Source organism: Eubalaena glacialis, chromosome 5, assembly GCF_028564815.1.
Source record: "Eubalaena glacialis isolate mEubGla1 chromosome 5, mEubGla1.1.hap2.+ XY, whole genome shotgun sequence".
NCBI classification, from domain to species: Eukaryota; Metazoa; Chordata; class Mammalia; order Artiodactyla; family Balaenidae; genus Eubalaena; species Eubalaena glacialis.
In genome coordinates this window covers 147,582,583-147,608,831 of record NC_083720.1, presented here as the reverse complement: position 1 = coordinate 147,608,831, position 26,249 = coordinate 147,582,583, and the positions used below count along the sequence as shown (strand labels likewise).

At 40.3% G+C, this 26,249-nt stretch overlaps 1 protein-coding gene and 1 non-coding gene across 3 annotated transcripts in view; one reads left to right on the top strand and one right to left on the bottom strand.

The window, feature by feature from the left end:
* Positions 1-2,868: 2,868 nt before the first annotated feature.
* On the bottom strand, positions 2,869-2,941 carry TRNAG-CCC (transfer RNA glycine (anticodon CCC)). Its single transcript has one exon. It is a non-coding gene; the product is annotated as a tRNA-Gly (tRNA).
* A 2,871-nt stretch (positions 2,942-5,812) lies between these two features.
* NUDT9 (nudix hydrolase 9) overlaps positions 5,813-26,249 on the top strand; it is a 33,444-nt gene continuing 13,007 nt past the window's right edge. The window contains exons 1-4 of one of the 2 annotated variants that reach the window (XM_061191749.1): positions 5,813-6,182; positions 17,657-17,896; positions 21,098-21,193; positions 25,019-25,105. In XM_061191749.1, the coding sequence (XP_061047732.1) occupies positions 6,076-6,182; positions 17,657-17,896; positions 21,098-21,193; positions 25,019-25,105 (530 nt within the window). In that variant the 5' untranslated portion in view covers positions 5,813-6,075. The remainder of the gene's footprint in view (positions 6,183-17,656; positions 17,897-21,097; positions 21,194-25,018; positions 25,106-26,249) is intronic. The other variant, XM_061191748.1, reaches the window with a different exon arrangement.

The following is a 26,249-nucleotide window of genomic DNA, read 5'->3' as shown; positions in this document are numbered from 1 at the left end:
TACAGCATTGGATATTGACTAACGTGTGTGGGATGGTGTTTTACGCCATCAAGTGCCTCCCAGAAACCCCTTTGTCCATCTAACACTGGCCGAATAATAAAAGGTAAGAGTCTAAGTCCTCCTCCCTTCCTTAAGGTACACCTATTCTGGGAATTACATTGAAGGTTTTTTTTTTCTTTTTCATTGTTTTTAACTAAAAGATGATTTTTAAAATTCCTTTTGGCAATTACTATGGCATAGTAATGTTGCTTTCTGTTGGCTATCTTTTAAATGCACTTTCCTCAGTAACTGTAAGATTTTCTCTTAATAGGTGCAAACCTCTTACTCTTTTAATATACTAGCTAAAACTATGACTTTTTCCATATGATTAAGATAGAGGGATCAGGGACTTCCCTGGCGGTCCAGTGGTTAGACTCCACATTCCAAATTCAGGGGGCACGGGTTTGATCCCTGGTTGGGGAATTAAGATCCCACATGCCTGTACAGGGCAGCCAAAAAAAAAAAAAAAAAGAAAAGTAAGAAAGAAAGAAAAAAAGACAGCAGGATCAGTGAAATCAGGTTCAGGAGGAGATTACAAATTATTTTCAGGGCAAAAGTGAAGATAAATTTACGATGTCAAATTGGTGACGGGCAGTAACTGGGAATCATATCCTCTAGGTTCGTTTATCATCTGATCATCAGCACATTAATTAATCCATGTTTTTCCCCCATCTATAAAATGGCAAAACTAGTAATTTTTTTCTCCATGCTTAACAGAGATGCTGCAGGGGGCTGTTGCAAGCAAAATGCAACACAGATGAAAGGTACCAGAAAGTAAAACACAGCAAGCAGTTACCCTATTTATATCCCACAGGACCAGTTTGCATTTAAGTTTGGCAAATTCATAGGCAGTCAGTCTCTCAATTCCGTGTCCAGCTCCAGTAATCAGGACGATTTCTCCGGTGACTGCTTTTCTCTTCTTAGGAATGAAAAGCTTCAGGAGAGACTCTTAAGGTGCAGATGAGCAGTAAGGACAGAAGCTGGAGGCAGTCCAGAAGGAACGTCATCCTTTTGGTTGCTGCGAGGTTTTGGTATATTTTGTTTTACCAGTCACTCTAAATTGCTTCTGGGGGGTTGTTCCATCAAATACCAGAGAGAGTAAAAGCAAGAACAAGGAAGGGCTCCTTTATCAAAGAGAAACAAACAGCCCCGAAACCGTTCCTTCTGCTGGGCTGGGCTTGGTTAGGTCTTCGGCAATTGGCTGAAGCTGCAGTGTGGAGCGACTGCTCGTCAGCTCAGAAATCTGGGAGGGGCAAAACCCAGAGGAGAGCAAAGTTTCCTCGTTCTGGGTCCCGCAGCCCCGACTAGGTGTGCAGCCAGAGTCATCTTTTACTCACTTTCTCCTGGTCTCCTGAGCCGATTTTGCAGGGTTAGTTGTCACTTGTTTTGCTAAATTTGATAAATTCCTTTTAAAGTTACAAGGCTAATTGACAGCATCCGCAGTCCAGATGCTTCCTTGAAACTTGATGGTTGCCCTTCCCTAGTTAAGGGATGCAAATGTAGTTTGCTGTCTTTTTTTTTTTTTAATAAATGTATTTATTTATTTTTGGCTGCGTTGGGTCTTCATTGCTGCGCGCGGCTTTCTCTAGCTGCGGCGAGCGGGGGCTACTCTGCGTGAGCTTCTCATTGCGGTGGCCTCTCTTGTTGCGGAGCACAGGCTCTAGGCGCACAGGCTTCAGTAGTTGTGGCACGCGGGCTCAGCAGTTGTGGCTCGCGGGCTCTAGAGCGCAGGCTCAGTAGTTGTGGCACACGGGCTTAGTTGCTCCGCGGCATGTGGGATCTTTCCGGACCAGGGATCAAACCTGTGTCCTCTGCATTGGCAGGCGGATTCTTAACCACTGCGCCACCAGGGAAGTCCCCTGTTAATCTGTCTTAATTAATAAATAAGCCAAAAAAAATTAAGAAGGGTAGAGAAAAAGTTTTTCCTCCCTTACATTCACAGTTGTATTCCCGGCATCTAGGGCAGTGCTTGGTAAATAGTAAGTAATCAGTTAATATTTGTTGTATACAAAATAAATGGAAAAGGGGGGAAACAATTGGAATTCTTATTTTTAGCATACATATCAATTCCAGTAATCACATACAATGCTTTTCTATTTAAAAGTATTTATTTCTCAGCATCTTTTGTCTGTTTCACCATTATAAGATGTCCTTAAATGTTGGTATCTGTTTCTAAATAAAATAAAAAACAAAAGCCCTCACTTTCTTAAGTTCTGATGACACCCATTTAATTTGGGATGTGGGTAGATAGAGAGTAATATAAAACAGTAAATATTCAAGATGGCATTTCTGTTCTGCCCAGGAATGGGTTGCAGCACACACTCTATGCTCTTGCAGACCTGGGAGTACATGTCTCTGAAGGGAGGAACCCAGGAGACCTGGCTGTCTGAGCCAGTTGTGGTGCAGGCCCAGTGTCAGGGAGTTGGTTTTGTTTGCATTGTTGTGTAGCTCTTTAAACTAAGTCCACTCCAACCTCCCCTTAAGGAATGCAGCGTTAGAAGACTAGGGCTTGAGGAACTTCCTATGAGAACTCCTGTTTCTCCCGTTCTTTGATCAGAGGTTTTGTGAATCACACTGCCTTGCTCCTCTTCTCCCTAAGGAGTAATTTGTCAGCTGAATTAATTTGGATGAGCTGAGCCTTTTTAAGAGCCTGCCTAATACATTTCCAGTGTTAAAAAAGGAACAGTAGGTCCAAAGTGGAGTCACTTATGCTAAGCCCCGCAGAAGCAAACTAAAACTTAACACCTAACTGCAGTTTCAGCCTCGCTCAGAAATGTAATTTTGGGTTTTTTTATTTTTGGCCGCATTGTACAGTATGTGGGATCTTAGTTCCCTGAGCAGGGATCGAACCTGCGTCCTCTGCATTGGGAGCGCAGAGTCTTAACCACTGGACCACCAGGGAAGTCCCTGAGAAATGTAATTTTATTTTTTATTTTTTTAAATTAATTTTTATTGGAGTATAGTTGCTTTACAATGTTGTTAGTTTCTACTGTACAGCAAAATGAATCAGCTATACATATACATATATCCCCTCTTTTCTGGATTTCCTTCCCATTTAGGTCACCACAGTACATTAAGTAGAGTTCCCTGTGCTATACAGTATATTATTAGTTACCTATTTTATACATAGTATCAATATGTATATGTGTCAATCCCAATCTCCCAATTCCTCCCACCCCCTTCTTTCCCCCTTGGAATCCATACATTTGTTCTCTACCTCTGTGTCTCTATTTCTGCTTTGCAGATAAGATCATCTATACCATTTTTCTAGGTTCCACATATATGCATTAATATACAATATTTGTTTTTCTCTTTCTGACTTACTTCACTCCATATGACACTCTCTAGGTCCATCCACAAATGACCCAATTTCGTTCCTTTTTATGGTTGAGTAATATTCCATTGTATATATGTGTACTGGGTATATACCCAGAGAAATGTAATTTTAAACCAATCAGTTTGGAATTTCCTGATCAACACTAGTGAGGTGATCTGCATGATAAACCCCTACCCTTCTCCCAAAAGAAGGTGACCTTGCCTGAAATAATCCTTTCTTTTCTTTTTGACTTCCTTGTCCCCTCCTTCCTGCTTTTAAAAAACCTTCCATTGTACAGCTCCTTGGAGCTCCTTTCTATTTGTTAGATGGGATGATGCCTGATTCACGAATCATTTAATGAAGCCAATTAGGTCTTCAAATTCACTCAGTTGAATTTTGTTTTTTAATACCAGCTTAAGCAGAGGTTAAGGGCAGTCAACAACATTGAGAGCAAAGTTTATCTGACTACAGGAAGCCAAGTCCAAATATTTATTTTTTAAAAAGCAAGCATATTTTAATAATAGAACTTTGCTACCTGGATGGATTGTTAGACATAAACAAAGCTGGACACGAAAGTGGTAAGGACATATTTTGTTCAGCAATACTACAGTATGAACTGAACTCCACTTCCCTGAATCAGAAGGCTGAAGACTTTTCAAAGGCTGGAGTGTGCTAAGGGAAAGTCACTAAGGGGTGGTAAAGGGGTGGGTGGGTGATCCACGTGACTAGGCCATCTGGGTTTGTTAACTGGCATTTGTCAGGGGAGAAAGAAACTTCTATCTTTATGAGAGGAAGCAGTAGTGCAAGTTGAAGAAATGTAGGTCCTTATCCTCCCACAAGGACTGAGAGCTAGCACAGAGTTATCTCCCTGAATATCTGCATCTTAAAGAGAGGGGCTCACAAGTCCTTAAGGAAACAGTTCTGGGTGGTAGATTTATATCACAAAGGGCAGAGAAAAGAATTTAAATTGCAAGCTTTTTAAAGTAGCTGCTCCAAGAGAGGGCTCTGGGGTCTGTCTGCCTATCCAAGTTTTGCCTGGAACAAATCACAAAGTCTTCGGGCAGTGTTGAGCTTTTCTAGGCAGGTATTTTAAAGGGGTGGGGTGCTAGGATCACCCTAGGGGCAAGACCTTAAGCTGCTAGAAGCCATAATAGAGTGATGAAGTAAAATTTATATTTTAAGGCAGGACAAGAAAAAATTAAACATAAAATTCTCCCTCTGTTTGTTTGGGCCTTCTCCCTCCCTAATGTGCAGTGTGCATCTTTATTACAGTTAACCAGAACTTCTCAAAGATGGGAGTGCCCGCTCAACCGTAACGATCATTTTTTTCCTTTATTCTGACCCTAGCAATGTAACTTCTTAAAAGAACAGTGTTCTTTCCCAGCTCTTTAGGTGAGGGGGCGTGGGGTGGATAGGGATTAGATGCTTGCTTGGCATGTGCTTACCTGGCTTACGTATCTTTGGTGAAGTTTATGTAAAATATTAGTCGGTCATTTTGATGTATGATCCTTTGTTTCAAATATGTATATGACTGTGCCTTCGACTTGTAACAGGCAGAATGGTCCTCAGAGCTTTCTGAGACTGCTTCCTGGGTTATCACCATCAGTTTGGCTCAAATAAAATTCCCTTTTTTTTTTCTTAACTTGACAGTTAATTGAATTTTTGTCAGCAAGAGTTTGGACAAGTCTCAGTGCAGAGGTTCAGAGGGAGCCTTCATATGCCGAGAGCTCTACAGCCTTCAGAACAGTTGTTAAGGTTTGATAAATCTGGTTTTTGAGATGGGCAAAAGTTTTATACGGTCTGTGTCCACACCACACCACAGAACCAGTGGATTATGCACTTGCAAGTTAAATATTTCCACACATTAATAACACAACGAATATCAAACATGAAAACCACATTACAAACTTCTGAACAATCTTGATTTCCAATTTCCCGTGTGGCCAAGTTTTGCCTCTGCAGTTATCTCGCGTCTTAACCCTCGGTTTCTCTTCCAAGCTCTGTGTCTATCTCACAACTAGTTTACTCCTCCGCGGGTTGGGACTTTTACCCATTGCAGTGAACAACTTGGTAGAAAAGGAAGAGAAAAGCCTCGGATGCGGGGATTGCAAGTCTCTCACCTGCCTCCTTTCCCTGCAACCACTCATAACTCAGATATGGCTGGGACACGCGTGGCTCATTACATCAGCCGCCTGTAACCCGTTCCTGCCGGAACAGCCAGGACGACACACTTCTCTCAACCCCCTTTCTTTCTTTCCCTTTCCAATTCTTCGGCTCCTTTCACTTTCCGCCTCTCTCTTCCGCTTTCTCGGCGCTTCCCCAGCCGCCTCCCTAACCTGGTCCCAAACACACCTGAGCAAGGACGAAAAGCTGAGCGAGGCCGGCGCTACGAAGCCTGCGCCGTCTTCGCTTTGCGGCGCTGCCGTAAAGTGCCGTCGCGCACCGGGGACGTCACGACCCGGTTGGCTCTTTTCCCGACTGCTGGCGCTGGCCGCTTGGGCGTCCCCTGGGGGGCCGTGTCGAGCTGGGCTGTTGTTTGGGGAGGGCGTTTTGTCCCCTGTGTGTTGATGAGATAAAACTGGCTGCTCCCGCTCCGGAACCCGAGGGCCGCCCGGTCCTAGTGCCCGCTGGATACCCGGGGTCCAGGGGTGTGGGGAGGCCGGAGGCTGCGGCCCAAGCTAACAGCGACCCCGCTCCGCACATCTCCCCGCGGGCCGCTGATGGCCGGACGCTTCCTGGGGAAGACTTTAGCCACCGTGTCTCTCTCTGTGGCCTTGGCCTCTGTGACTCTCAAGTCCTTGGGCCGTTGCAGCATCGCGGCGTGCAGGTATTCCCTCTTCTAGTGCTGGCTCCTTGTCCCGAGTCCTTGCGTTGCGAGGGGGAAGCAGCTTCTGGTCGGGCGGCTTCAGTAGGCTTTGCTTGGGTCCCAGCTCTTTACGGCCATATACACGTTTTTTAAAAGGCTCTAAAATGTTTTACCTGCCTTTTGAGAAAAGCAAGCGGTAGTGACCTTTCTTATGATATTCGAACTTTGCCATCCTCCATGAGTCACTAACGTTCTTGTCTCCAGAGAGTTTAAATAGCACATGTTTGGGTGTGGTGGTGTTCCGTGCCATTTTTTTGTTTTGGGGGGCTTTTTTTTTTTTGGTGAATACTTAAAACATTATTGTTAAAATTAAAACATGCACGTAGTTTAAAGATGCGAACAGTATAAATGCTGTAAAAGGAAAAGTATAAGTCGTCATTGCTCTCCTCCACTTCTCCATTTCAGTGTAGATAATATATTTATTAGTTACCTTTTTAAAAAAATTTGCCTTGGATAAATTCAGGCATTTATGGTAGCTCACACTGCCTCCTTTTATTCCTCTCTCCTTCTGGTTTCTAAACACGGTGTCCCAGGTACCATGCCCATGCTAGGTGCGGAGTAATAAACAAGTTTTATGAGGCTGCCTCTAGGAGGTTTTTTGTTTGTTTTTTGTTTCTTGTTTTTTGGGTTTTTTTTTTTTTTGCTTGTCATGTCATGTTTACTTTCGGCACGGGGAAATTTTCTTCTATTTGTTTTTTCCCCCATTTTTTCTTCTGTCCTGTCCTTTTTCCACCCCCCTGGAACTCCAGTGATAGCTTTTGGACTTTCTGGGTAGAGCCTCTATTTCTCTTTTTCTTTAATTTTCCATTGGTTTGTCTTTTTGTATGAAGTTCTTAGAGATTTTCCTCAAATGTATCTTCTAGATTACTAGTTCAGACTGCCGTCCTTTGCATTCTGTCATCTCTTCTATTGAATTGTAAATTTTGACCAGAGCTTTTTCCCCCTCATTGCTCTCTTTAATAGCCTTTTCTTATTTTATGGCTATGAAAGTCTTTTGAATCTGTAAAAATGATAATTAGAATAAAAATTATCTTCTGTTTCCTGAATTGTCTGACCCTTCTGGGTCAGTGGTTCTGTTCCTTTTTGGTCCTTTTTCCTTCTGTTTTTTTCTCAAACATCTGGCGGATGCTAGTTATTTATATTTTGATTAATGTAGATAATAGGCATTGTTTTCTCTAAACAGGAGCACTGATTGAATATTGCCCCCATGTACCAGTGCACCTAGACCGGGTGGTTTCAGCCGAGGGGGTGTGAGCAGGTGGCAGCAGGCGGACGGGCTGGAAACCTCCCCCTTCCCGTTCCAGACTTTACACTTGTGTAGCAGCTTCCCCACTGAACATAGCTGCCCTAACTTTATTTCCTCAGTGTGAATTACAGAGATATTAAGCCTAAATTTCTGCTGTGTTCTCTAATACCTAATTCACAATAGAGGTTCTACTCCTTCATTTTCTTTAACTTTTGGTTTTATCCTGGGGACAAACAACTAACGGACTTTTTGTTTGTAGGGTAGGGAGGGAGGAGGACTGATTTCCATGGTTACTGCCCCACTGCTCACTTGGGACATTTGGGCCCACTTATTTCCAGTGTAACCCTCTGGTTACATGTCCTCTGGTGGGACATGTTGATATGGGGGGCGCTTTATGTGTGTGTGGCGGGGAGAATGGGGATATATGGGATCTCTGTGTTTTCTGCACAGTTTTGCTGTGAACCTGAAACTGCTTTAAAAAAAGTCTATTAAAAAAAAAAAGGCAGGTAGTATCCTTTCCTTGATTCACACAGGGACAGGTGCATGGAAAATAAAAGACATAATGCTCTTGTTAAAAAAAAAAAAAGTTGACAAAACCAATGAAAAGATAGTGTTTCAAGCAAGAATGGTTTGAGTATCAAAGGAGTAAGGGAGGTCTTGGGGAAATTTTGATGAAGGCTTCTAATACTTTTGCTAAAATTATCCCCTCTGATTTGACTGTGAAGGTATAAAAGTGAAGTTTGCTGAATAATGTAGTTATAAATAAAATGTAATAGAAATATAATAAAAACAAATTTGATTAATTCCTTGTTTGAAGACTTAGGTTATAACCAAATCTATATACTTATATACCTATAATATAAAATTTATTTTCATAATTCTTCCCTCCAGTTTTATTGAGATAAAATGGATATACAGCACTGTATAAGATTAATGTGTACAGCATAAATATTTGATATACATCATGAAATGATTGTCACAACATGTTTAGTGAACATCCATCATCACAGATAGATACAAAATTAAAGAAAGAAAAAAAATTTTTCCTTGTGATGAGAACTTTAGGATTTACTCTCTTAACCACTCTCATATATTTATATAACATACAGCAGTGTTAATTATATTTATCATGTTGTACATTATATCCCTAGTACATTTTTGTCTTATGACTGGAAGTTTGTGTGTACCTTTTGACGACCTTCATCCAGTTTCCCCTCTAACCCCGTGCCCCCGCCTCGTGACCACAAATCTGATCGCTTTTTCTGAGTTTGTTTTTGAAGTATAATTGACCTACCACACTATGTTAGTTCCTGTTACACAACATAGTGATTTGATATTTCCATACATTTTAACTTGATAACCAGGGTAAGTCTAGTTACCTTATGTCACCATACAAAGATAACATAGTTATTCCCATATCTTACATTTCATACTCGTGACTCATTTATTTTGTACCTGGAAGTTTGTACCTCAATTAATCTTCTCCCTTTTCTACTTCTTTCCTCCCCCTACCACCCTCTCGTCTGGCAACCACCTGTTTGTTCTAGTTATCTATGACTCTGTTTCTGTTTTGTTATGTTTGTTTATTTGTTTTGTGTTTTAGATTCCACATATAAGTGGAAAGACAGTATTTGTCTTTCTCTTTTCTCTGTGTGACACTTCACTTAGCATAATACTCTCTGAGTCCAAACGTGTTGTAAAGATTTCATTCCTTTTTTATAGCTGAGTAATATTCCACTGTGTGTGTGTGTGTGTGAGAGAGAGAGAGAGAGAGAGAGAGAGAGAGAGAGACATCTTTATCCATTCATCTTTTGATGGGCACTTAGGCTGCTTCCATATCTTGGCTATTGTAAATAATGCTGCTGTGAACATGGGGGTGCGTGTATCTTTTCTAATTAGTGTTTTTGGTTTCTTCAGATAAATACCCAGGAGTGGAATTGCTGGATCATATGGTAGTTCTATTTTTAATTTTTTTGAGGAGTCTCCATATTGTTTTCCATAGTGGCTGCACCAATTTACATTCCCATTAGCAGCGCACAAGCATTCCCTTTTCTCCACATCCTCACCAACACTTGTTATTTGTTGTCTTTTTGATAATAGCCATTCTGACAGGTATAAGGTGATATCTCATTGTGTTTTTTGTTTTTTTTTTTAATAAATTTATTTATTTATTCATTTATTTAATTTTTGGCTGCACTGTGTCTTCACTGCTGCACGCGGGCTTTCTCTCGTTGCAGTGAGCGGGGGCTACTCTTTGTTGCGGGGCACAGGCTTCTCATTGTGGTGGCATCTCTTGTTGCAGAGCACAGGCTCTAGGCGTGCGGGCTTCAGTAGTTGTGGCACACGGGCTTCAGTAGTTGTGGCTCGCGGGCTCTAGAGCACAGGCTCAGTAGTTGTGGCGCATGGGCTTAGTTGCTCCGCGGCATGTGGGATCTTGCTGGACCAGGGCTCGAATCCGTGTCCCCTGCATTGGCAGGCGGATTCTTAACCACTGCGCCACCAGGGAAGCCCATCATTGTGGTTTAGATTTGCATTTCCATGATGATTAGCAATGTTGAGCATATTTTCGTGTTCCTGTTGGCCATTTCTGTGTCTTCTTTGGAAAAATATCTATTCGAATCCTCCACCCATTCTTTAAATTGGGTTGTTTGTTTTTGACATTGTGTTGTATGGGTTTTTTGTATATTTTGGATATTAACAACCTATCAGATATATTGTTTGCAAATATCTTCTCCTGTTTAGTCAGCAGCCTTTTTGTTTTGTTGATAGTTTCCTTTGCAAAAGCTTTTTAGTTTGATGTAGTCCCATTTGTTTATTTTTGCTTTTGTTTCGCTTGCCAGAGGAGACACATCCAAAAAATCTTGCTAAGACCATTGTCAAAGAGTGTACTGATTATGTTTTCTTCTAGAAGTTTTATGGTTTCAGGTCTTACATTTAAGTCTTTAACTCATTTGGAAATTATTTTTGTGCATGGTGCGAGAGAGTAGTCAAGTTTGTTTCTTTCACATTTATCGAAGAGGCTGCCATTCTCCATTGTATATTGTTGCCTCCGCTGTTGTAGATTAATTGCCCATATAAGTGTGGGGTCGTTTCTGGGCTTTCTTTTCTGTTCCATTTATCTGTTGTTTTTTTAGTCTCTATTTTATTTATTTCTGTTCTGGTCTTTATGATTTCTTTCCTCCTACTACCTTTGGGGTTTTGTTCGTTCTTAATTTTCTAGTTCCTTTAGGTGTAAGGTTAGGTTATTTATTTGAGATTTTTCTTGTTTCCCGAGGTAGGCTTGTATCACTATGAACTTCCCTCTTAGAACTGCAGGTCCCTTAATTTTTCTGAATTTGATTGAAAATAAAATTGTTTAGAAAATGAACTGCATTAGGAAATAATGAAACAGAAGTGAAAAGTAAATTTACAACAGGCTTGGTGGTGCTGAACTCTTTTGGCTTTTGCTTGTTTGTAAAACTTCTGATCTCTCCATCAAATCTGAATGAAAGCCTTGTCAGGTACAGTATTCTTTTTTTTTTTTTTAATTGTATCTATTTGCACACTAATAGTGTATATGAATTTACATTTTACAATATTTACACCAGCTTTAATTTTTATTTTTTATTTTTTATTTTTTTGGCCATACTGTGTGGCATGTGGGATCTTAGTTCCCTGACCAGGGATTGAACCTGTGGTCCCTGCAGAGGAAGTACGGAGTCTTAACCACTGGACCACCAGGAAGTCTCTGGGTACAGTATTCTTGGTTGTAGGTTTTTCCCTTTCATCATTTTAAAAATATCATGCCACTCCCTTTTGGCCTGCAGAGTTTCTGTTGAAAAATGAGCAGATAGCCTTATGAGAGTTCCTTTGTATGTAACTTGTTGCTTTTCCCTTGCTGCTTTTAATATTCTTTTAAAAATTTTTGCCACTTTAATTATGATGTTGATTTGGTCCTCAGTGTGGTCCTTTTTGGGTTGATCCTGTTTGGGACTCTCTGTGCTTCCTGGACCTGGTTGTGTGTTTCCTTTCCCAGGTCAGGGAAGTCTTCAGCTGTTGTGTCTTCAAATATGTTCTCTGCCACTTTCTCTCTCTTCACCTTCTAGGACTCCTGTAATGCAAATGTTAGTGCACTTGATGTCTCTTAAACTGTTCTCATTTCTTTTTATTCTTTTTCCTTTTTTTCTGTTCTGCTCCAGTGACTTCCACTAGTCTGTCTTCTAGCTTGATGTTCCATTCCTCTGTATCATCTAGTCTACTGTTGATTCCTTCTAGTGTATTTTTTCATTTCAGTTATTGTATTCTTTGTCTCTGGTTAGTTCTTCTTTATATTTTCTAACTCTTTCTTAAATTATTTTTTTGGCAACATTGGGTCTTCGTTGCTGCACGTGGGCTTCTCTTGTTGCGGCGAGCGGGAGCTACTCTTCGTTGTGGTGCGCAGACTTCTCATCGCAGTAGCTTCTCTTGTTGTGGAGCACGGGCTCTAGGTGCGCGGGCTTCAGTAGTTGCAGCATGTGGGCTCAGTAGTCGTGACACGCGGGCCCTAGAGCACGTGGGCTTCAGTAGTCGTGACACGTGGGCTCTAGAGCACGTGGGCTTCAGTAGTCGCGACACGCGGGCCCTAGAGCACGTGGGCTTCAGTAGTCGCGACACGCGGGCCCTAGAGCACGTGGGCTTCAGTAGTCGCGACACGCGGGCCCTAGAGCACGTGGGCTTCAGTAGTCGCGACACGCGGGCCCTAGAGCACGTGGGCTTCAGTAGTCGCGACACGCGGGCCCTAGAGCACGTGGGCTTCAGTAGTCGCGACACGCGGGCCCTAGAGCACGTGGGCTTCAGTAGTCGCGACACGCGGGCCCTAGAGCACGTGGGCTTCAGTAGTCGCGACACGCGGGCCCTAGAGCACGTGGGCTTCAGTAGTCGCGACACGCGGGCCCTAGAGCACGTGGGCTTCAGTAGTCGCGACACGCGGGCCCTAGAGCACGTGGGCTTCAGTAGTCGCGACACGCGGGCCCTAGAGCACGTGGGCTTCAGTAGTCGCGACACGCGGGCCCTAGAGCACGTGGGCTTCAGTAGTCGCGACACGCGGGCCCTAGAGCACGTGGGCTTCAGTAGTCGCGACACGCGGGCCCTAGAGCACGTGGGCTTCAGTAGTCGCGACACGCGGGCCCTAGAGCACGTGGGCTTCAGTAGTCGCGACACGCGGGCCCTAGAGCACGTGGGCTTCAGTAGTCGCGACACGCGGGCCCTAGAGCACGTGGGCTTCAGTAGTCGCGACACGCGGGCCCTAGAGCACGTGGGCTTCAGTAGTCGCGACACGCGGGCCCTAGAGCACGTGGGCTTCAGTAGTCGCGACACGCGGGCCCTAGAGCACGTGGGCTTCAGTAGTCGCGACACGCGGGCCCTAGAGCACGTGGGCTTCAGTAGTCGCGACACGCGGGCCCTAGAGCACGTGGGCTTCAGTAGTCGCGACACGCGGGCCCTAGAGCACGTGGGCTTCAGTAGTCGCGACACGCGGGCCCTAGAGTGCAGGCTGAGTAGTAGAGTGCACGGGCCTAGTTGCTCTGTGGCATTCGGGATCTTCCCAGACCAGGGATCAAACCCGTGTCTCCTGCACTGGCAAGTGAATTCATAACTACTGTGCCACCAGGGGCGTTCCTAACTCTTTGTTAAAAACTTCTAACTTCTCACTCTGTTCATCCAGTTTTCTAACAAGTTCTTTGATCATCTTTATGATCATTACCTTGAACTCTTTATTGGATATTGCCTATCTCCACTTCACTTTGTTCTTCTTCTGGGGTTTTATCTTGTTCTTTCGTTTGGAACATATCCTCTGTCACCTCATTTTGCCTAATTTGCTGTTTTTATTTTTATGTATTTGGTAGGTTGGTTACATTTCCTGACCTTGGAGAAGTGGCCTTTTATAGGAGACGTCCTATGAGTCCCAGCAGTGCACTACTCTCTGGTCACTAGAGCTCTAAGGGTGCCCCACATGTGGGCTGTGTGGGTCCTTCTTTTATGGCAGGCTATGGGCTGCATAAAAAAAAAAAGTGGGCCTGCCCACTACTGTGGGCACTCTGGTACATGTGGCTGGCCCACATCCATCGGTTGCCAGGCTCTGCCTCCTGCAGAAGCTGCCTGCCGGTGGTGGGCAGGGCTGCGTCAGGAGGCAGCTGGCTGCAGAGCCCTGGAAGACTCTGCTGTTGGCTCACTTGTGGGCAGAGCCAGGTTCTGGGTTGGGTGGTAGTGGGGCTGGGGTCCCGGATCTAGTGTTGGCCTCCTGGTGGGCGAGGCTGGGACCCAGGGGATCCCAGGGCTGGTGCCCACCCACTGGTGTGCAGGCCAGGTCTTGGGCCCTCTGGTGGACAGTGTCCATCCCCCAGGTGGCTGTGTGCTCAGGGCAACTTAAGGCTGCTGACCTGCTGGTGGATGGAGCTGTGTGTCCCCACCTAGCTAGCTGCTTGGTCTGTGATGTCCCAGTACTATTGCTGACAGGCTTGTGGGTAGGTCCAGGTCCAGGGTCTAATAAGCTGGAGGGAGGATTCCAAAGTGGAATTCATAGAGTCCCTGTGGTAGAATGAGCTCCTCGAAATGACTGCCACCAGTGTTTGTGCCCGCAGGGTGAGTCCTGGTTGCTTTTGCCTCTCTGGAAGGCTCTCCAAGATGAGCAAGTGGGTCTGACCCAGGCTCCTTTAAAATTACTGTTTCTGCCCTGGGTCCCAGAGCGTGAGAGAGTGCAGTCTATTTCTACTTTCTAGCTCTCCAGAAAGTGAGCCCCGCTGGCCTTTACAGCCAGACATTCTGGGGGCTCATCTTCTCGGTACAGAACCCCCCCAGCTGGGGAGCCCGATGTGAGGCTTGGACCCCTTGATCTTTGGGGAGAACCTCTTCAGTTGTAATTATCCTCCTGTTTGTGGGTCGCCCACCTAGGGGTATGGGTCTTCACTATACCATGTCTCTGTGCCTCTTACCCGTCTCATTGTGGTTCCTTCTTTATATCTTTAGTAGAAGATCGTTTTCTGCTAGTCTTCCAGTCTTTCTCATCAATAGTTGCTCTGTAGATAGCTGTAATTTTGGTGTGCCCATGGGAGGAGGTGAGCTCAGGGTCTTCCTACTCTGTCATCTTGGCCACACCCCTATTTTCATAATTTTAAATTTCGTTTTTAAAGATGAAGCCCCAATCAAACTCCTTTTCAGTAATTACAATGAAATTTTGGTCTCTACAATTTATGTGGCCTTTTTATGTTACTTTCAGATATGACAAAGGATCTCCTGTATATATGGTTTGCCAGGCATTATGCCAGACACAGGATATAAGTGTTGAAATAAAACAGATGTGCTACCTGTTCTCCATTTGCTAGTCAGATTTCAACCTAATAAATGTAAAATCACAATTGTGGTAATTCACAGTACAGTCGAGCTCTGATAGCATAGCATATGGCAGGGGGAACCTTAATTCTCCTAGGGAGTTAGGAGGAAGAGTTCCCTGAGGAAGTGAACTTTGTTGGGTTTTTTTTTAGATTAATTTTTATTGGAGTATAGTTGATTTACAATGTTGTATTCGTTTCTGCTGTACAACAAAGTGAATTTTGAATTGATCTGAGGGATAAATGCAAGTTAGCTACTTGGAGGAGGAAGGAAAGCTGTTGCAGGCAGAAAGAACAGCATGTGTAAAGGCCCTGTAACCTAGGGGTGGGGGGTGGGTAGGGGCTTCTTCCAACCCCCTTTCCTTCTCTCTCCCTTCCTCTTTTCTTTCCCCTCACCTTTTGCTTCCCCTTCTCCACTCCCGTTTTCCTCTTTCTCCCTTTTTCCTCCCTCTTCCTTCCTTCTCCCTCTTCTCCTTTTCCTTCTCCCTCCCTTCTCTTTTCCTCTTCCCTTTTCCTCCTTCTACCCACACCCACACCATATTTTCTAACCCGTCTTAAGAACCTGGTGATGTGGACCCTTCTGTGTTTTTCCTATGCTTATATGATAGATAGTATAAACATTTGTAGTAGACAGAGTAATGGCCACCAACGTTGTCCACATCCTAATCCCTGAAGCCTGTGAATATGTTGCCTTACATGACAAAAGAGAGTTCACAGATATGGTTATGGTTAAGGACTTTGAGATGAGGAGGGTAGCCTGGACTGTCTGTGTGGGCCCAATTTAATCACAAGCCTTTAGAAATGGAGGAATGTTCCCAGCTGTGGTCAGAAAGGGCTACATAACTCCAGAAAAAGGGTCAGAGAAAGATTAGGTGTCGCTGGCTTTGAAGCTGAAGGAGGGGACCATGACCCATGGAATGGGGGTGGCCTCTGGGAGCTGGCAAAAGCAAGGGAATGAATTCTTCTCTAGAGCCTCTAGAAGGGAGTACAGCCTTGTCTACACGTTGATTTTAGCCCAGTGAGACCTGTGTCTGACTGCTGACCTAGAGAACTCTAAGATAATAAATTCGTATTGTTTTAAGCTGCTGAACTTGTGGAAATTTGTTATGGCAGCAGTAGAAAATGAATACATTATGTACATATTCTTGAATATATGTACTTATTTATTTTTTCCATCATTACTTTATAAAATGGGATCATATTATATACACTTTTCTGCATCTTGCTTTTCATTTTCAACAATACCTTATGAAAATATTGACAAGTCACTTGTCATTGTTTTTAGTAGCTACTTAATATTCATTCCATGATGTTGCTGTTCCAGTATTTATTAAGCCATCCCCACATTATTGGGCATTTCCTTTAATTCCCATTAAACATTGCCAAAATAAACATCTTTTGTACATATAACTGGTTATTTCATTTTTATGGGATAGATTACCAGGAATGAAATTACTGAGTTGAAGGATATAAGTATATTCATCATTGATTGCACTTAGTTTTCATGTCTCTATCTGGAAGAGTTCTTCTAACTTTATCTTTCGTGACCTTAGTGATTTAAAGAGTATGGACCTTTATTCTGTAAGTTATCCTTTAATGTGGGTGTGTCCTATATTTCCTCATGTCTAGACTCAGGTCATATATTCTTGTAAGGAATACCTCAGAAATGATTGCTCTGTGCTTCTCACTATATGATATCAAGAGGCACATGAATTTGACTTATTTCACCACCCCATAAAGTTGGTGTTTGTCCCATCCACCATTTGTCTCAGGAAGGGCAAATTGTTACAGTATTGTGAGAGCAGGGGAAGGGAGCTGCCATCAGTTTACCATGTTCTCAGAATCCCCTTTATCATATTAAATATCCTAATTTAGGGTCATTAGGAATTTTAATCTTTAAGAATAATGAGAAGGCATTTAAGTTTTTAGTCAGGAGGAGAAATGAAAAATTTTTGTGTAGGCTGTGAGGTAAAGGTTAAGGTTCAGTTTTTTGTTTTCCTTTTTTTTGTATATGCTATCTAGTTATTTCAGCTCTACACCTCTTATTTTACTCTAAAGTTTATAATTTGTACATTTATCACAGTCTGACTTCAAGTAATATTACATTACTTTGTGTATAATGTAAGAATCCTACAACAGTATATTTCCATTTCCTGTTATTCTTTTGGGCTATTTTTGCCATACATTTTTTACACATGTATGTTAGACCATAAACTATTTTTTAAAATTGATTCCTTCATGTAGACCTAAGAGTCTTCCTTTACATTTGTTTTTGTGGTTGAATTTTTATAACAAACTTCTCTTCCCCAGCCTTTGTGCTAACAAAAGTAAACTTCTGTCCCTTTTTCTCAATGAAAATAAATTCAGTGAGTAGGTTTCAATTAATAAGATTTAGCAATATTTTAAAAAATTATTTATTTATTTATTTTGGCTGCACCGGGACTTAGTTGCGGCACTCGGGATCTTCGTTGCTGTGTGTGGGATCTTAGTTGTGGCATGCGGGATCTTTAGTTGAGGCACGCAGGCTTTTTAGTTGCGACACGCAGGCTTCTTAGCTGCAGCATGCATGTGGGATCTAGTTCCCCAACCAGGGATTGAACCCGCGCCCAGTGCACTGAGAGTACAGTGTCTTGCCCACTGGACCACCAGGGAAGTCCCTAGCAATATTTTTATATTTGAAAATAATCTCTCACATATGTTGGATCCTTACACTAATATGCATCAAATTAGAATTTTCTGATTTTTAAGTCTTTGAAATTGAAAAGTTCTATTTTGGGGTCTGTGAATTAGGTTCTTTAATTAATTAATTTTGTACTTATATAAAACATTTTTCTTTTTCCTCCCAGTAACTCATTTTCATCCTGTGGATTTCATCTTAACTCCAACACGATGTCTGGTTCTAATGGTACCAAAGAGAATTCCCACAACAAGGCTCGGACATCTCCTTACCCAGGTTCAGAAGTTCAACGCAGCCAGGTTCCTAATGAAAAGGTAGGCTGGCTTGTTGAGTGGCAAGACTATAATCCTGTGGAATACACCGCAGTCTCTGTCTTGGCTGGACCTCGGTGGGCAGATCCTCAGATCAGGTGAGTAAATTAGTTGGTGTTAGCTGGGTGTAAGACTTTTGGAGAAGGTAATGGTTGTATTTGTAAATTATCATTTGATAGTTGAAAAATAGTTTTTATCCAGTGCTTGACTTTATTATAACTCAGTTTCCACACTTGCTTGAATTCTTTTTTTTTTTTTTAATATTTATTTATTTATTTATTTTGGCTGTGCCAGGTCTTAGTTGCAGCACATGGGCTCTTAGTTGCGGCGTACGGGCTCTTAGTTGTGGCAGGCGGGCTTCTTAGTTGCGGCATGCATGTGGGATCTAGTTCCCTGACCAGGGATTGAACTCAGGCCCCCTGCAATGGGAGCACGGAGTCTTACCCACTGGACCACCAGGGAAGTCCCTCACATTTGCTTGAATTCTTACCAAAGCTATTCAGTTCATTTTTGTTTATTCTTTTGGGGGTTTTATGATGATCTTTCCAAATAGGTAAATCTATTTTGTTGTGTAGTTTTTTATTTTATGAAATGACAAGTGGTGGTCTCTGTTTTAATTTCTTTTGTTTGGGTTATCAATAACACCTTTTGTGGTTATTTTCCAACATAGCTAGACTTGTATTTGAATAGTGAAAATATTTTTCAGAAACTTTTTCCAGATTACTAAGAACAGGATGATGATAAAATTAGACCAATGTGAGAAGATAGAAAAGGGATAGAAAAAGGAGAGAGAAAGAGGAAAAAAAAAAAGTCAAGCAAAAACGTTTTGACTAAATTCAGAGAAGTGCTGTGTTGATTCACGTTTTATATTTATGTTTCTTTTGATAAATGTAATGATAGAGTTGTAAAATGTGCTAACTGTGAGCTAGGCACTGTACTAAATGTTTTACAACCATTGTTTTATTTTATTCTTATAACTATTCTGGAAGGCAGACAGGGTTGTTATTTCTGCTGTATAGAAAAATAAACACACACAAAAAATGGAAGCACAGAAAGTTTGTCCTTTGCATGTGGTCGGTCATGTAGCTAGTAGATGGTATAGCTTGGACTTGAACTCGGTCTGACTTCAGATTTCATGCCCTTAACTACTCTGCTAAACTGCTGCCCTAGTTTTGGAACATTTTATAAGTTTGATTTTATGGGTAAATTTATTATAAATGATAGTCCTCTCAAGGCCTTATTTAGTCAGTTAAATAAGAAATTTTGCTAGTTGGAATTATCCAGTATTAGTTCATTAGGTTGTTAAACTTTACCAGGTCACTTATTTCTGTGACTTGATTTCAACCCACAGTTTCCTTATTTAATCCAAAGGTGTGTTTGTGATAGTACTTGGATTATTAGTTAATCATGAAGCTAACTTGTGGAGAAATTATTAGCTGTAAATGAGTTCCATTTCCCTCATTTTAGATGATGTACATGTTTACACATATATTATACATACACATTATGTACAATTAAAATTAATGATGTTGCCAGGGGTGCTATACAGTGTAAACAGAGGAAGACAATACATCTTCTTATTTTTTATTCAATTTGTGTTTTAAAAGTTAAATTTGTATCACCATCTAAATCAAGCTTTATTACTAACATTAATGCTTCAATTATAACTAGAGTCATGCTTTTTCTTTTTCCCCAAAAGATGGCTCCCTTTATTTATCTAAAATTTTATTATGAAACATTTCTAACATACAGAAAATTTGAAAGAACTTTATGGGGAACACTCATAAACCCACCACTTTGATTCTTTTATCAACATTTTATTATACTTATTTTATCACATACATATCCATCTATCCCTCCTCCTTCCATCTTGTTTTTTTGATGTATCAGTACATCTCCCCCTATATACTTCAACAAGTGTTTCATTAACTAGTATTCAATATTTATTTAGTTTCCTTTCTTTTATTTTTAAAATTTTTATTGAAGTATAGTTATTTACAATGTTGTGTTAATTTCAGGTGTACAGGAAAGTGAATCAGTTATACATATACATATATCTACTCTTTTGTAGATTCTTTTCCCATATAGGTCATTACGGAGTATTGAGTAGAGTTCCCTGTGTTATACAGTAGGTCCTTATTAGTTACCTATTTTATATATAGTGGTGTGTATATGTCAATCCCAATCTCCCAATTTATCCCCCTGCCTCCTTTCCCCCCTGGTAACCGTAAGTTTGTTTTCTACATCTGTGACTCTATTTCTGTTTTGTAAATAAGTTCATTTGTACCATTTTTTTAGATTCCACATATAATGGTGAATTTCTAGAGTCCCAAGAGCATTGTAACTCTGGTTTTATAATTTCATGATTTTTACCATTTAATTATTTTTGCATGTGTGTTCAATGGAAGAATGGTTAGAAGTCTTGAGGAAATGTTTGGATCATTCAAGTTGGAAATTATTTCCAAAACAGAGCACAAATATATCTATTCTCTTGCTTATTGGAATTAAAGCAAGAAAAAAAGTGAAACTTATGTCAGAACTGCCCATGAACTGTCCAGTGCTATATAAATATTCACTGTCAGTGCAATTATGTCAGCGATTTCATAATGGGGAGGAAAGTAGTTTATTTATAGCTTTAAAAAAATTTTTTTGAGTATGACATACATGCAGTAAAGTATACATTTCTTAAGTATGCAGGTGTAGCTCAGTAAGATTTTATATTTATATAACTCTGTAATCCAGAGCTATATCCAGATCAAATCTGGAACATTTCCAGCATATTATATCTATTTTAATCTACATCATGGTTATTATGCAGTTTGTGGGTGAATTCATGTTTTGTGGGTTTACTTTGATAAAAGTGTTAATCAGTGTACATTTGAAGAAATTAAAATTACTTTGAAACAGTAGAAACGACAAAATATCAGAAGGAATCTTATTTTTAGAACTATAGGAACCATTAATTGCCATATTGTGCCCACGGACAATTCCACTTTGCTAATAGTAACATAGACTTTCTTGTAGTATGTGGGAGGAGCTCCAGTTTGTCTGCCATTAGTCCTTCCCAGAGGGGTTACAACACATATCCTTGTCTTACAAGGTGTTTTGGCTAAACAAATTTTCTTTTTCCAGAAACTGTTTTGAAGGAGTTGATGAATTTGTAAATGAAAACTAACTAAAGTTGTAACTAAAAATTTAGTTTCAAGGATACTGCTTTTGTAAATAACTGACTGGCATTATTAAGCTGTTGGTAGTATTGGGTCATTATTTCTTATTTTGCATTGGTATTCTCATTACAGTGAAAGCAACTTTTCGCCCAAGTTTAATGAAAAGGATGGGCATGTTGAGAGAAAGAGCCAGAATGGCCTGTATGAGATTGAAAATGGAAGACCTAGGTAGGTACTGGGGATGAGACATCTTACAATAATGGGTCTTTAAAAAGTAGAAAATACTGTCGACGAAAATTCAATTAACAATCAAGGTAAGAATAATAAAGGGAATTTTATTCAAACCAACTGAGGATTATAACCCAGAAGACAGACTCTCAGAAAGCTCTGAGAACTGTTCCACCTGTTCGAAGATACAGTCGTATACATTTTCAAGACAAAGGATTGTACATTAAAATGACATACCGATATTTTACATAAAGTTCACCGAAGATACATGGTCCAGGTGAGCACATACAAAGCAAGCAGCAAGTCACCATGACATCTTTCAGAGTTGGGAAAGAATGCCATTCTTTTAAGAAGTTACATTGCTAGTGTCAGAAGAAAGGGGAAAAAAGTGGATTTTTATGGTCAAGCAGGCACTCCCATCTTTGAGGAGGTCTGGTTAATGTGCAATGCAGATGCCCACTGCACATTAAGGAAGGAGAGTGGAGGCCCAGACAGACACAGAAAATTTTATGTTTAAATTTTCTTGTCCTGCCTTAAAATATACGTTTTATTTTATCAATATAATTAATGTTTATTGAGTGCTTGTATATGCCAGACATTGTATGAAAGAATTTATGTATGTGATCTAATTCAATCACCACAATAACCCTGTGGGTGGATATTTTTAGTTCCATTTACAGATAAGGAGAGAGAATGTAAGTTGTTTGCACACAGTGAGTAAGTGGTAGAGACAGGGTTTGAATGCATCTTCTTGTAACCTTACCTTGAAGTAGAAATAATTACAGTTGACTCTTGAACAAAACAGGGGTTGAACTACACAGACCCACTTATACATGGATTTTTTTTCAATAGTAAGTATTACAGAATTACACCATCTGAGTTTGGTTGAATCCCTGGATGTGGAACCACAGATACAGGGACACCGTGTATACAGAGGGCCGACTATAAGTTTATACGAGAGCATTGATCAAGGGTCAACTGTAATTGAATAAATTAACAGAGAAGGAAAGGATTAAAAACTGTATTTCACCCACTGGCATCTCATTTCCAGTATTTAACAAACTTGGACCAAGCTCCAGATCCCTAGTTGCTTCATTCTCTATGTGTATCACCTCCAAGAAACACCCCTGGCAATTTCATATTTCCCAATGGTAGATGGGAAAGTTAGTCTAATTGCAATAAAAAAATGGCATAGAGAGGCAAGATTTTTTTCACATTAACCCTGATTTGATCACAATTTGAAAACATATGTGTAATATGTATGAATATTTACATGCAGTAAAGGGTTGTCAATTAATTATTAAATATTTATATTTCACAATTATGTCCTGTCATTGAAGGTACAAAAAATATAATGTAGACCCAGTGCCTGATTACAAGCAGCTTACTTTTCAGTAGTAATTCTAATAAATACAGAAAATAATTAGAGAATGTGTCTATTCATTCTACCTATTAACTGGATTGTGGAATAATATGTACAGAAAGTTCAAGACATGAAAATGATATGTTTTCAAAGAAGGATCATGTCATAAAATAAACTGATAATTTATTAAAATGGACAAAAACTATTAAATCCCAAATAAAGCATAAAGAGGATTAAATGAGACATCTAAATCTCTAGAATAAAATGGTAATTTACATTAATAGTGGCTATTTTGAATTGAAACATTAAAATTTTAATTGTGCTTCTCTTAAAAACAAAACAAAACAAAACAAAAAAAAACTGTATTTCAGTAGTTATTTATAAAATGAGATAATACCTTAAAGTAAGAATTTGTCCAAATATATAAGAGTAAAAATAAAAATAACCCAACAATTTAACATAAAGTATCTTTTTGTACTTTTTTTATTTTTAATTTTTTTTTGGCCACGCTGCACAGCATGTGAGTGGGATGTGGGATGTTAGTTCCCCGACCAGGGTTCGGACCTGTGCCCCCTGCAGTGGAAGCACAGAGTCTTAACCACTGGACCGCCAGGGAAGTCCCTCTTTTTGTACTTTTAAAAATGATTTTTCTACACAACTCCAAAATTTTCCATTTTCCTTAAGAAGACATTATACAAGTTAGGAAGAAATGTAAAAATTAGCATACCTCAAATAAAACAAAAGAAGGATCACAGATTTGGTAATCATGCTTATTACCTCATAAAAATGTTGCAAAAACTAAAAATATTTTTAGTTCTTCTAAGACTTGGAGATAGTAGAGCTCCTCTCACCCCAGCCTGGTCTTTCAGTTTTGCTAAATTCTTTCTTTGTTCATTACTTACTCGCCTTTCTATGTTATTAAACCTTTTCAAGTCAAACTCTCCTTGCATTTGACTTATTCCTCAGATTCTTTTCTGGGTAAGATATATTAAAAGACATGTACATATATAAAAGGATAGTCAGCAAAGGCAAGATAGCCTATTGTTTTAGTCAAGACTCTCTGACTAATGGAAACCAACTCTAGCTTGCCTGAGTGAAAAAGTGAACTTTACCACAGGACTATAGGATCATCTCAAGCCCAGAGCAGAAATGCAGCTAACTTTAGGAAAGGGTGGAGTTGGAAATCCATTAGAACTGTCTCTCTGCTTTATGTCTGCTTTTCTTTATATGTTGCCTTTGGTTTTCTTTTTCTGCAAACAAGTTTCTCTGCTGCTCAGGCTATAGGATAATCTATGTGTCTTTTCTACAGCTTCTAGTTTATAAGTAACAGGCTTGGTCATCTATAAGAACTAACATTCTCTCTCTTAATATTGGCTTTGATCATTTGTATTCAGGGGTGTATGGTTACATGGAACAAAGCATATCTGCTGACCACCCTGCCCCTCCTCCTGAATTTGAAAAGTAGAATTATCGTCACCTGGCCAGGTGTCTTGTCTTTCTGTTTTTATTTGCAAGTCTTGCTGAAATATTTCTGAGTCTAGTATAAAACAATATAAAGATTCACTCAACTTTAATAAAAGTCACAGGGAAGACCAGAATATAAAGAGATGGCTGAAAAGGAAAATTTGACAGGTTGTTTATTTACTTTCACATACTGGGAGGAGCAAAGATGTAACATTAAATAGGTAAGATTGCAGATTAGCGCATTTCATTTTACATAATGAAAGTTGAACATTTAAGGAATATTGGAAGAAACTGGAAGAAAATTACTCAGGCATGAGTGTAGCTATGTTTATCGGACAGACTTTTTAACATTGGGTGTGGCATTAGGTTAAATAGTAGTTGGCATTTTTATAAAATTGTTTTAAAAAATTGAATTTGGTATATTTGAAATCTTGAAATATTAAATACTTCTACCTCATTATATGCTACAAAATATCTATTACTGATAATAAAAATCTAGAACCCACTGTGAAAAAATGGACTTTAAAATGTAACCAAAACTATTTGAGTGAGACAGGTTGTAGGAGAGTGGAGTAGGAAAAGAGGATGTTGAGAAAGTGAAGTGTGGGTGTCCTCAGTGATAAAGCATTGCTGTCGCAGAGATAGACGATGATTAGGTGCAGAGCATTTCGTTCTTCCAGATTTGAGTCCAGTAAGGTTCTAGTTTGAACTTTGAAGTATAGGTGAAAACTGAAACAAATTCTTATATTGTAGAACACCTATGGAAATGAGATCCTCCTCCTGGATCAAGCCCAGAGCTTAAGACAAGCACGAAAGAAAAGTTAAATAACACTATAAGGAAATCTGTACTTTGAGTGTCAAATATGTAATAGTGCTCCTGGATTTGTGTAGAGATATTATTTCCTTCTTATTGCTCTTACTACCTTGTTTTGGGCCGTATCAAGTTGTGTTAAAAAAGATGAGCACATTCAATTGATTTTATGGGGTTTTTTTCCCAGAAATCCTGCAGGACGGACAGGACTGGTTGGCCGGGGGCTTTTGGGGCGATGGGGCCCCAATCATGCTGCAGATCCCATCATAACCAGGTAAGAACTAAAAACACATTTCAGTAGCAAAGAGCTAAGTAATTGGATAAGTACAGACTGTAACCATGTTTTTACATGTCCATTATACACACACGCACATGTACACACACAGATGTATGTATGTATATGTATGTGTTTTTATATAGAGTCATCCCTTGGTATCCTGGGGGATTGGTTCCAGGACCACCCCCTGTGCCTCAAGCAGATACCAAAATCTGTGGATGCTTAAGTCCCTTACGTAAAATGGGGTACTACAGTAGGCCCTTCTTATCCATGAGTTCCACATCTATGGATACAGAGAGCTGACTGCATATACATTCATATGCACACACATGAAATCTCTATTTTAAAGGGACTTTATGCAAAATTATAGTGATGTGATTCAAGTGTAAAGCTGTAGTTTTATGTTGTGTGAGTAGGTTAGGCATTATTTAAACAAAGTTAGTTCACCACACATTTTTTGAGCATCTATTTGTTCTCAGAATTAAGTGCTTTGGTGCATATGAAAAGGTATAACAGTCCTAAGTTTCTGCTTCCTGTCACTGAGGAGCTATGTTCTCATTTGCAAGATAGAAAATATTAAATAAGGAAACATGTCAAAGTAATATGGATGACATAGGATGCTTCAGAAAAGTAGAGAATCAGATGTGTGGGACATAATGATGGTAGACCAGAGCACCCAAGAAAGGTGTTATGAAGAGGTAGACTGGAGCTGAACTAGAGGCTTAGATAGGGGCACGGGGGGACGTCTGGGAACAAGGCTTGTAGTAATATCTATTTGCATATTGAGGGACAGTGAAAAGACCAGTTTGGTTGAAACAGAAGATTCTTGTAAGACAATAGTGGATGATAAATTAGACTTAAAATTAATTTTTACACCATTCTATTGTGGAGAATATAAAATGCCAAAGCTAAGGAGTATGAAATGGAGCCATTGAAGGTTCCAGGACAGGGGAAAGGCATTCTCTTCCTGAGGCAGATCTATCTGGTAAGCCAAATCATAGTCAGAGGGTTTCTTGGTCAGCATGAATCACAGTAAAGGAGGTAGGGGAATGTAGTGTTTAGATGGACTTAGCCATCTCCACTGGAGTCGTCTTCCCAACACATGTGGAATATTCCATCATCTCTGTCATTCTTTTATTTA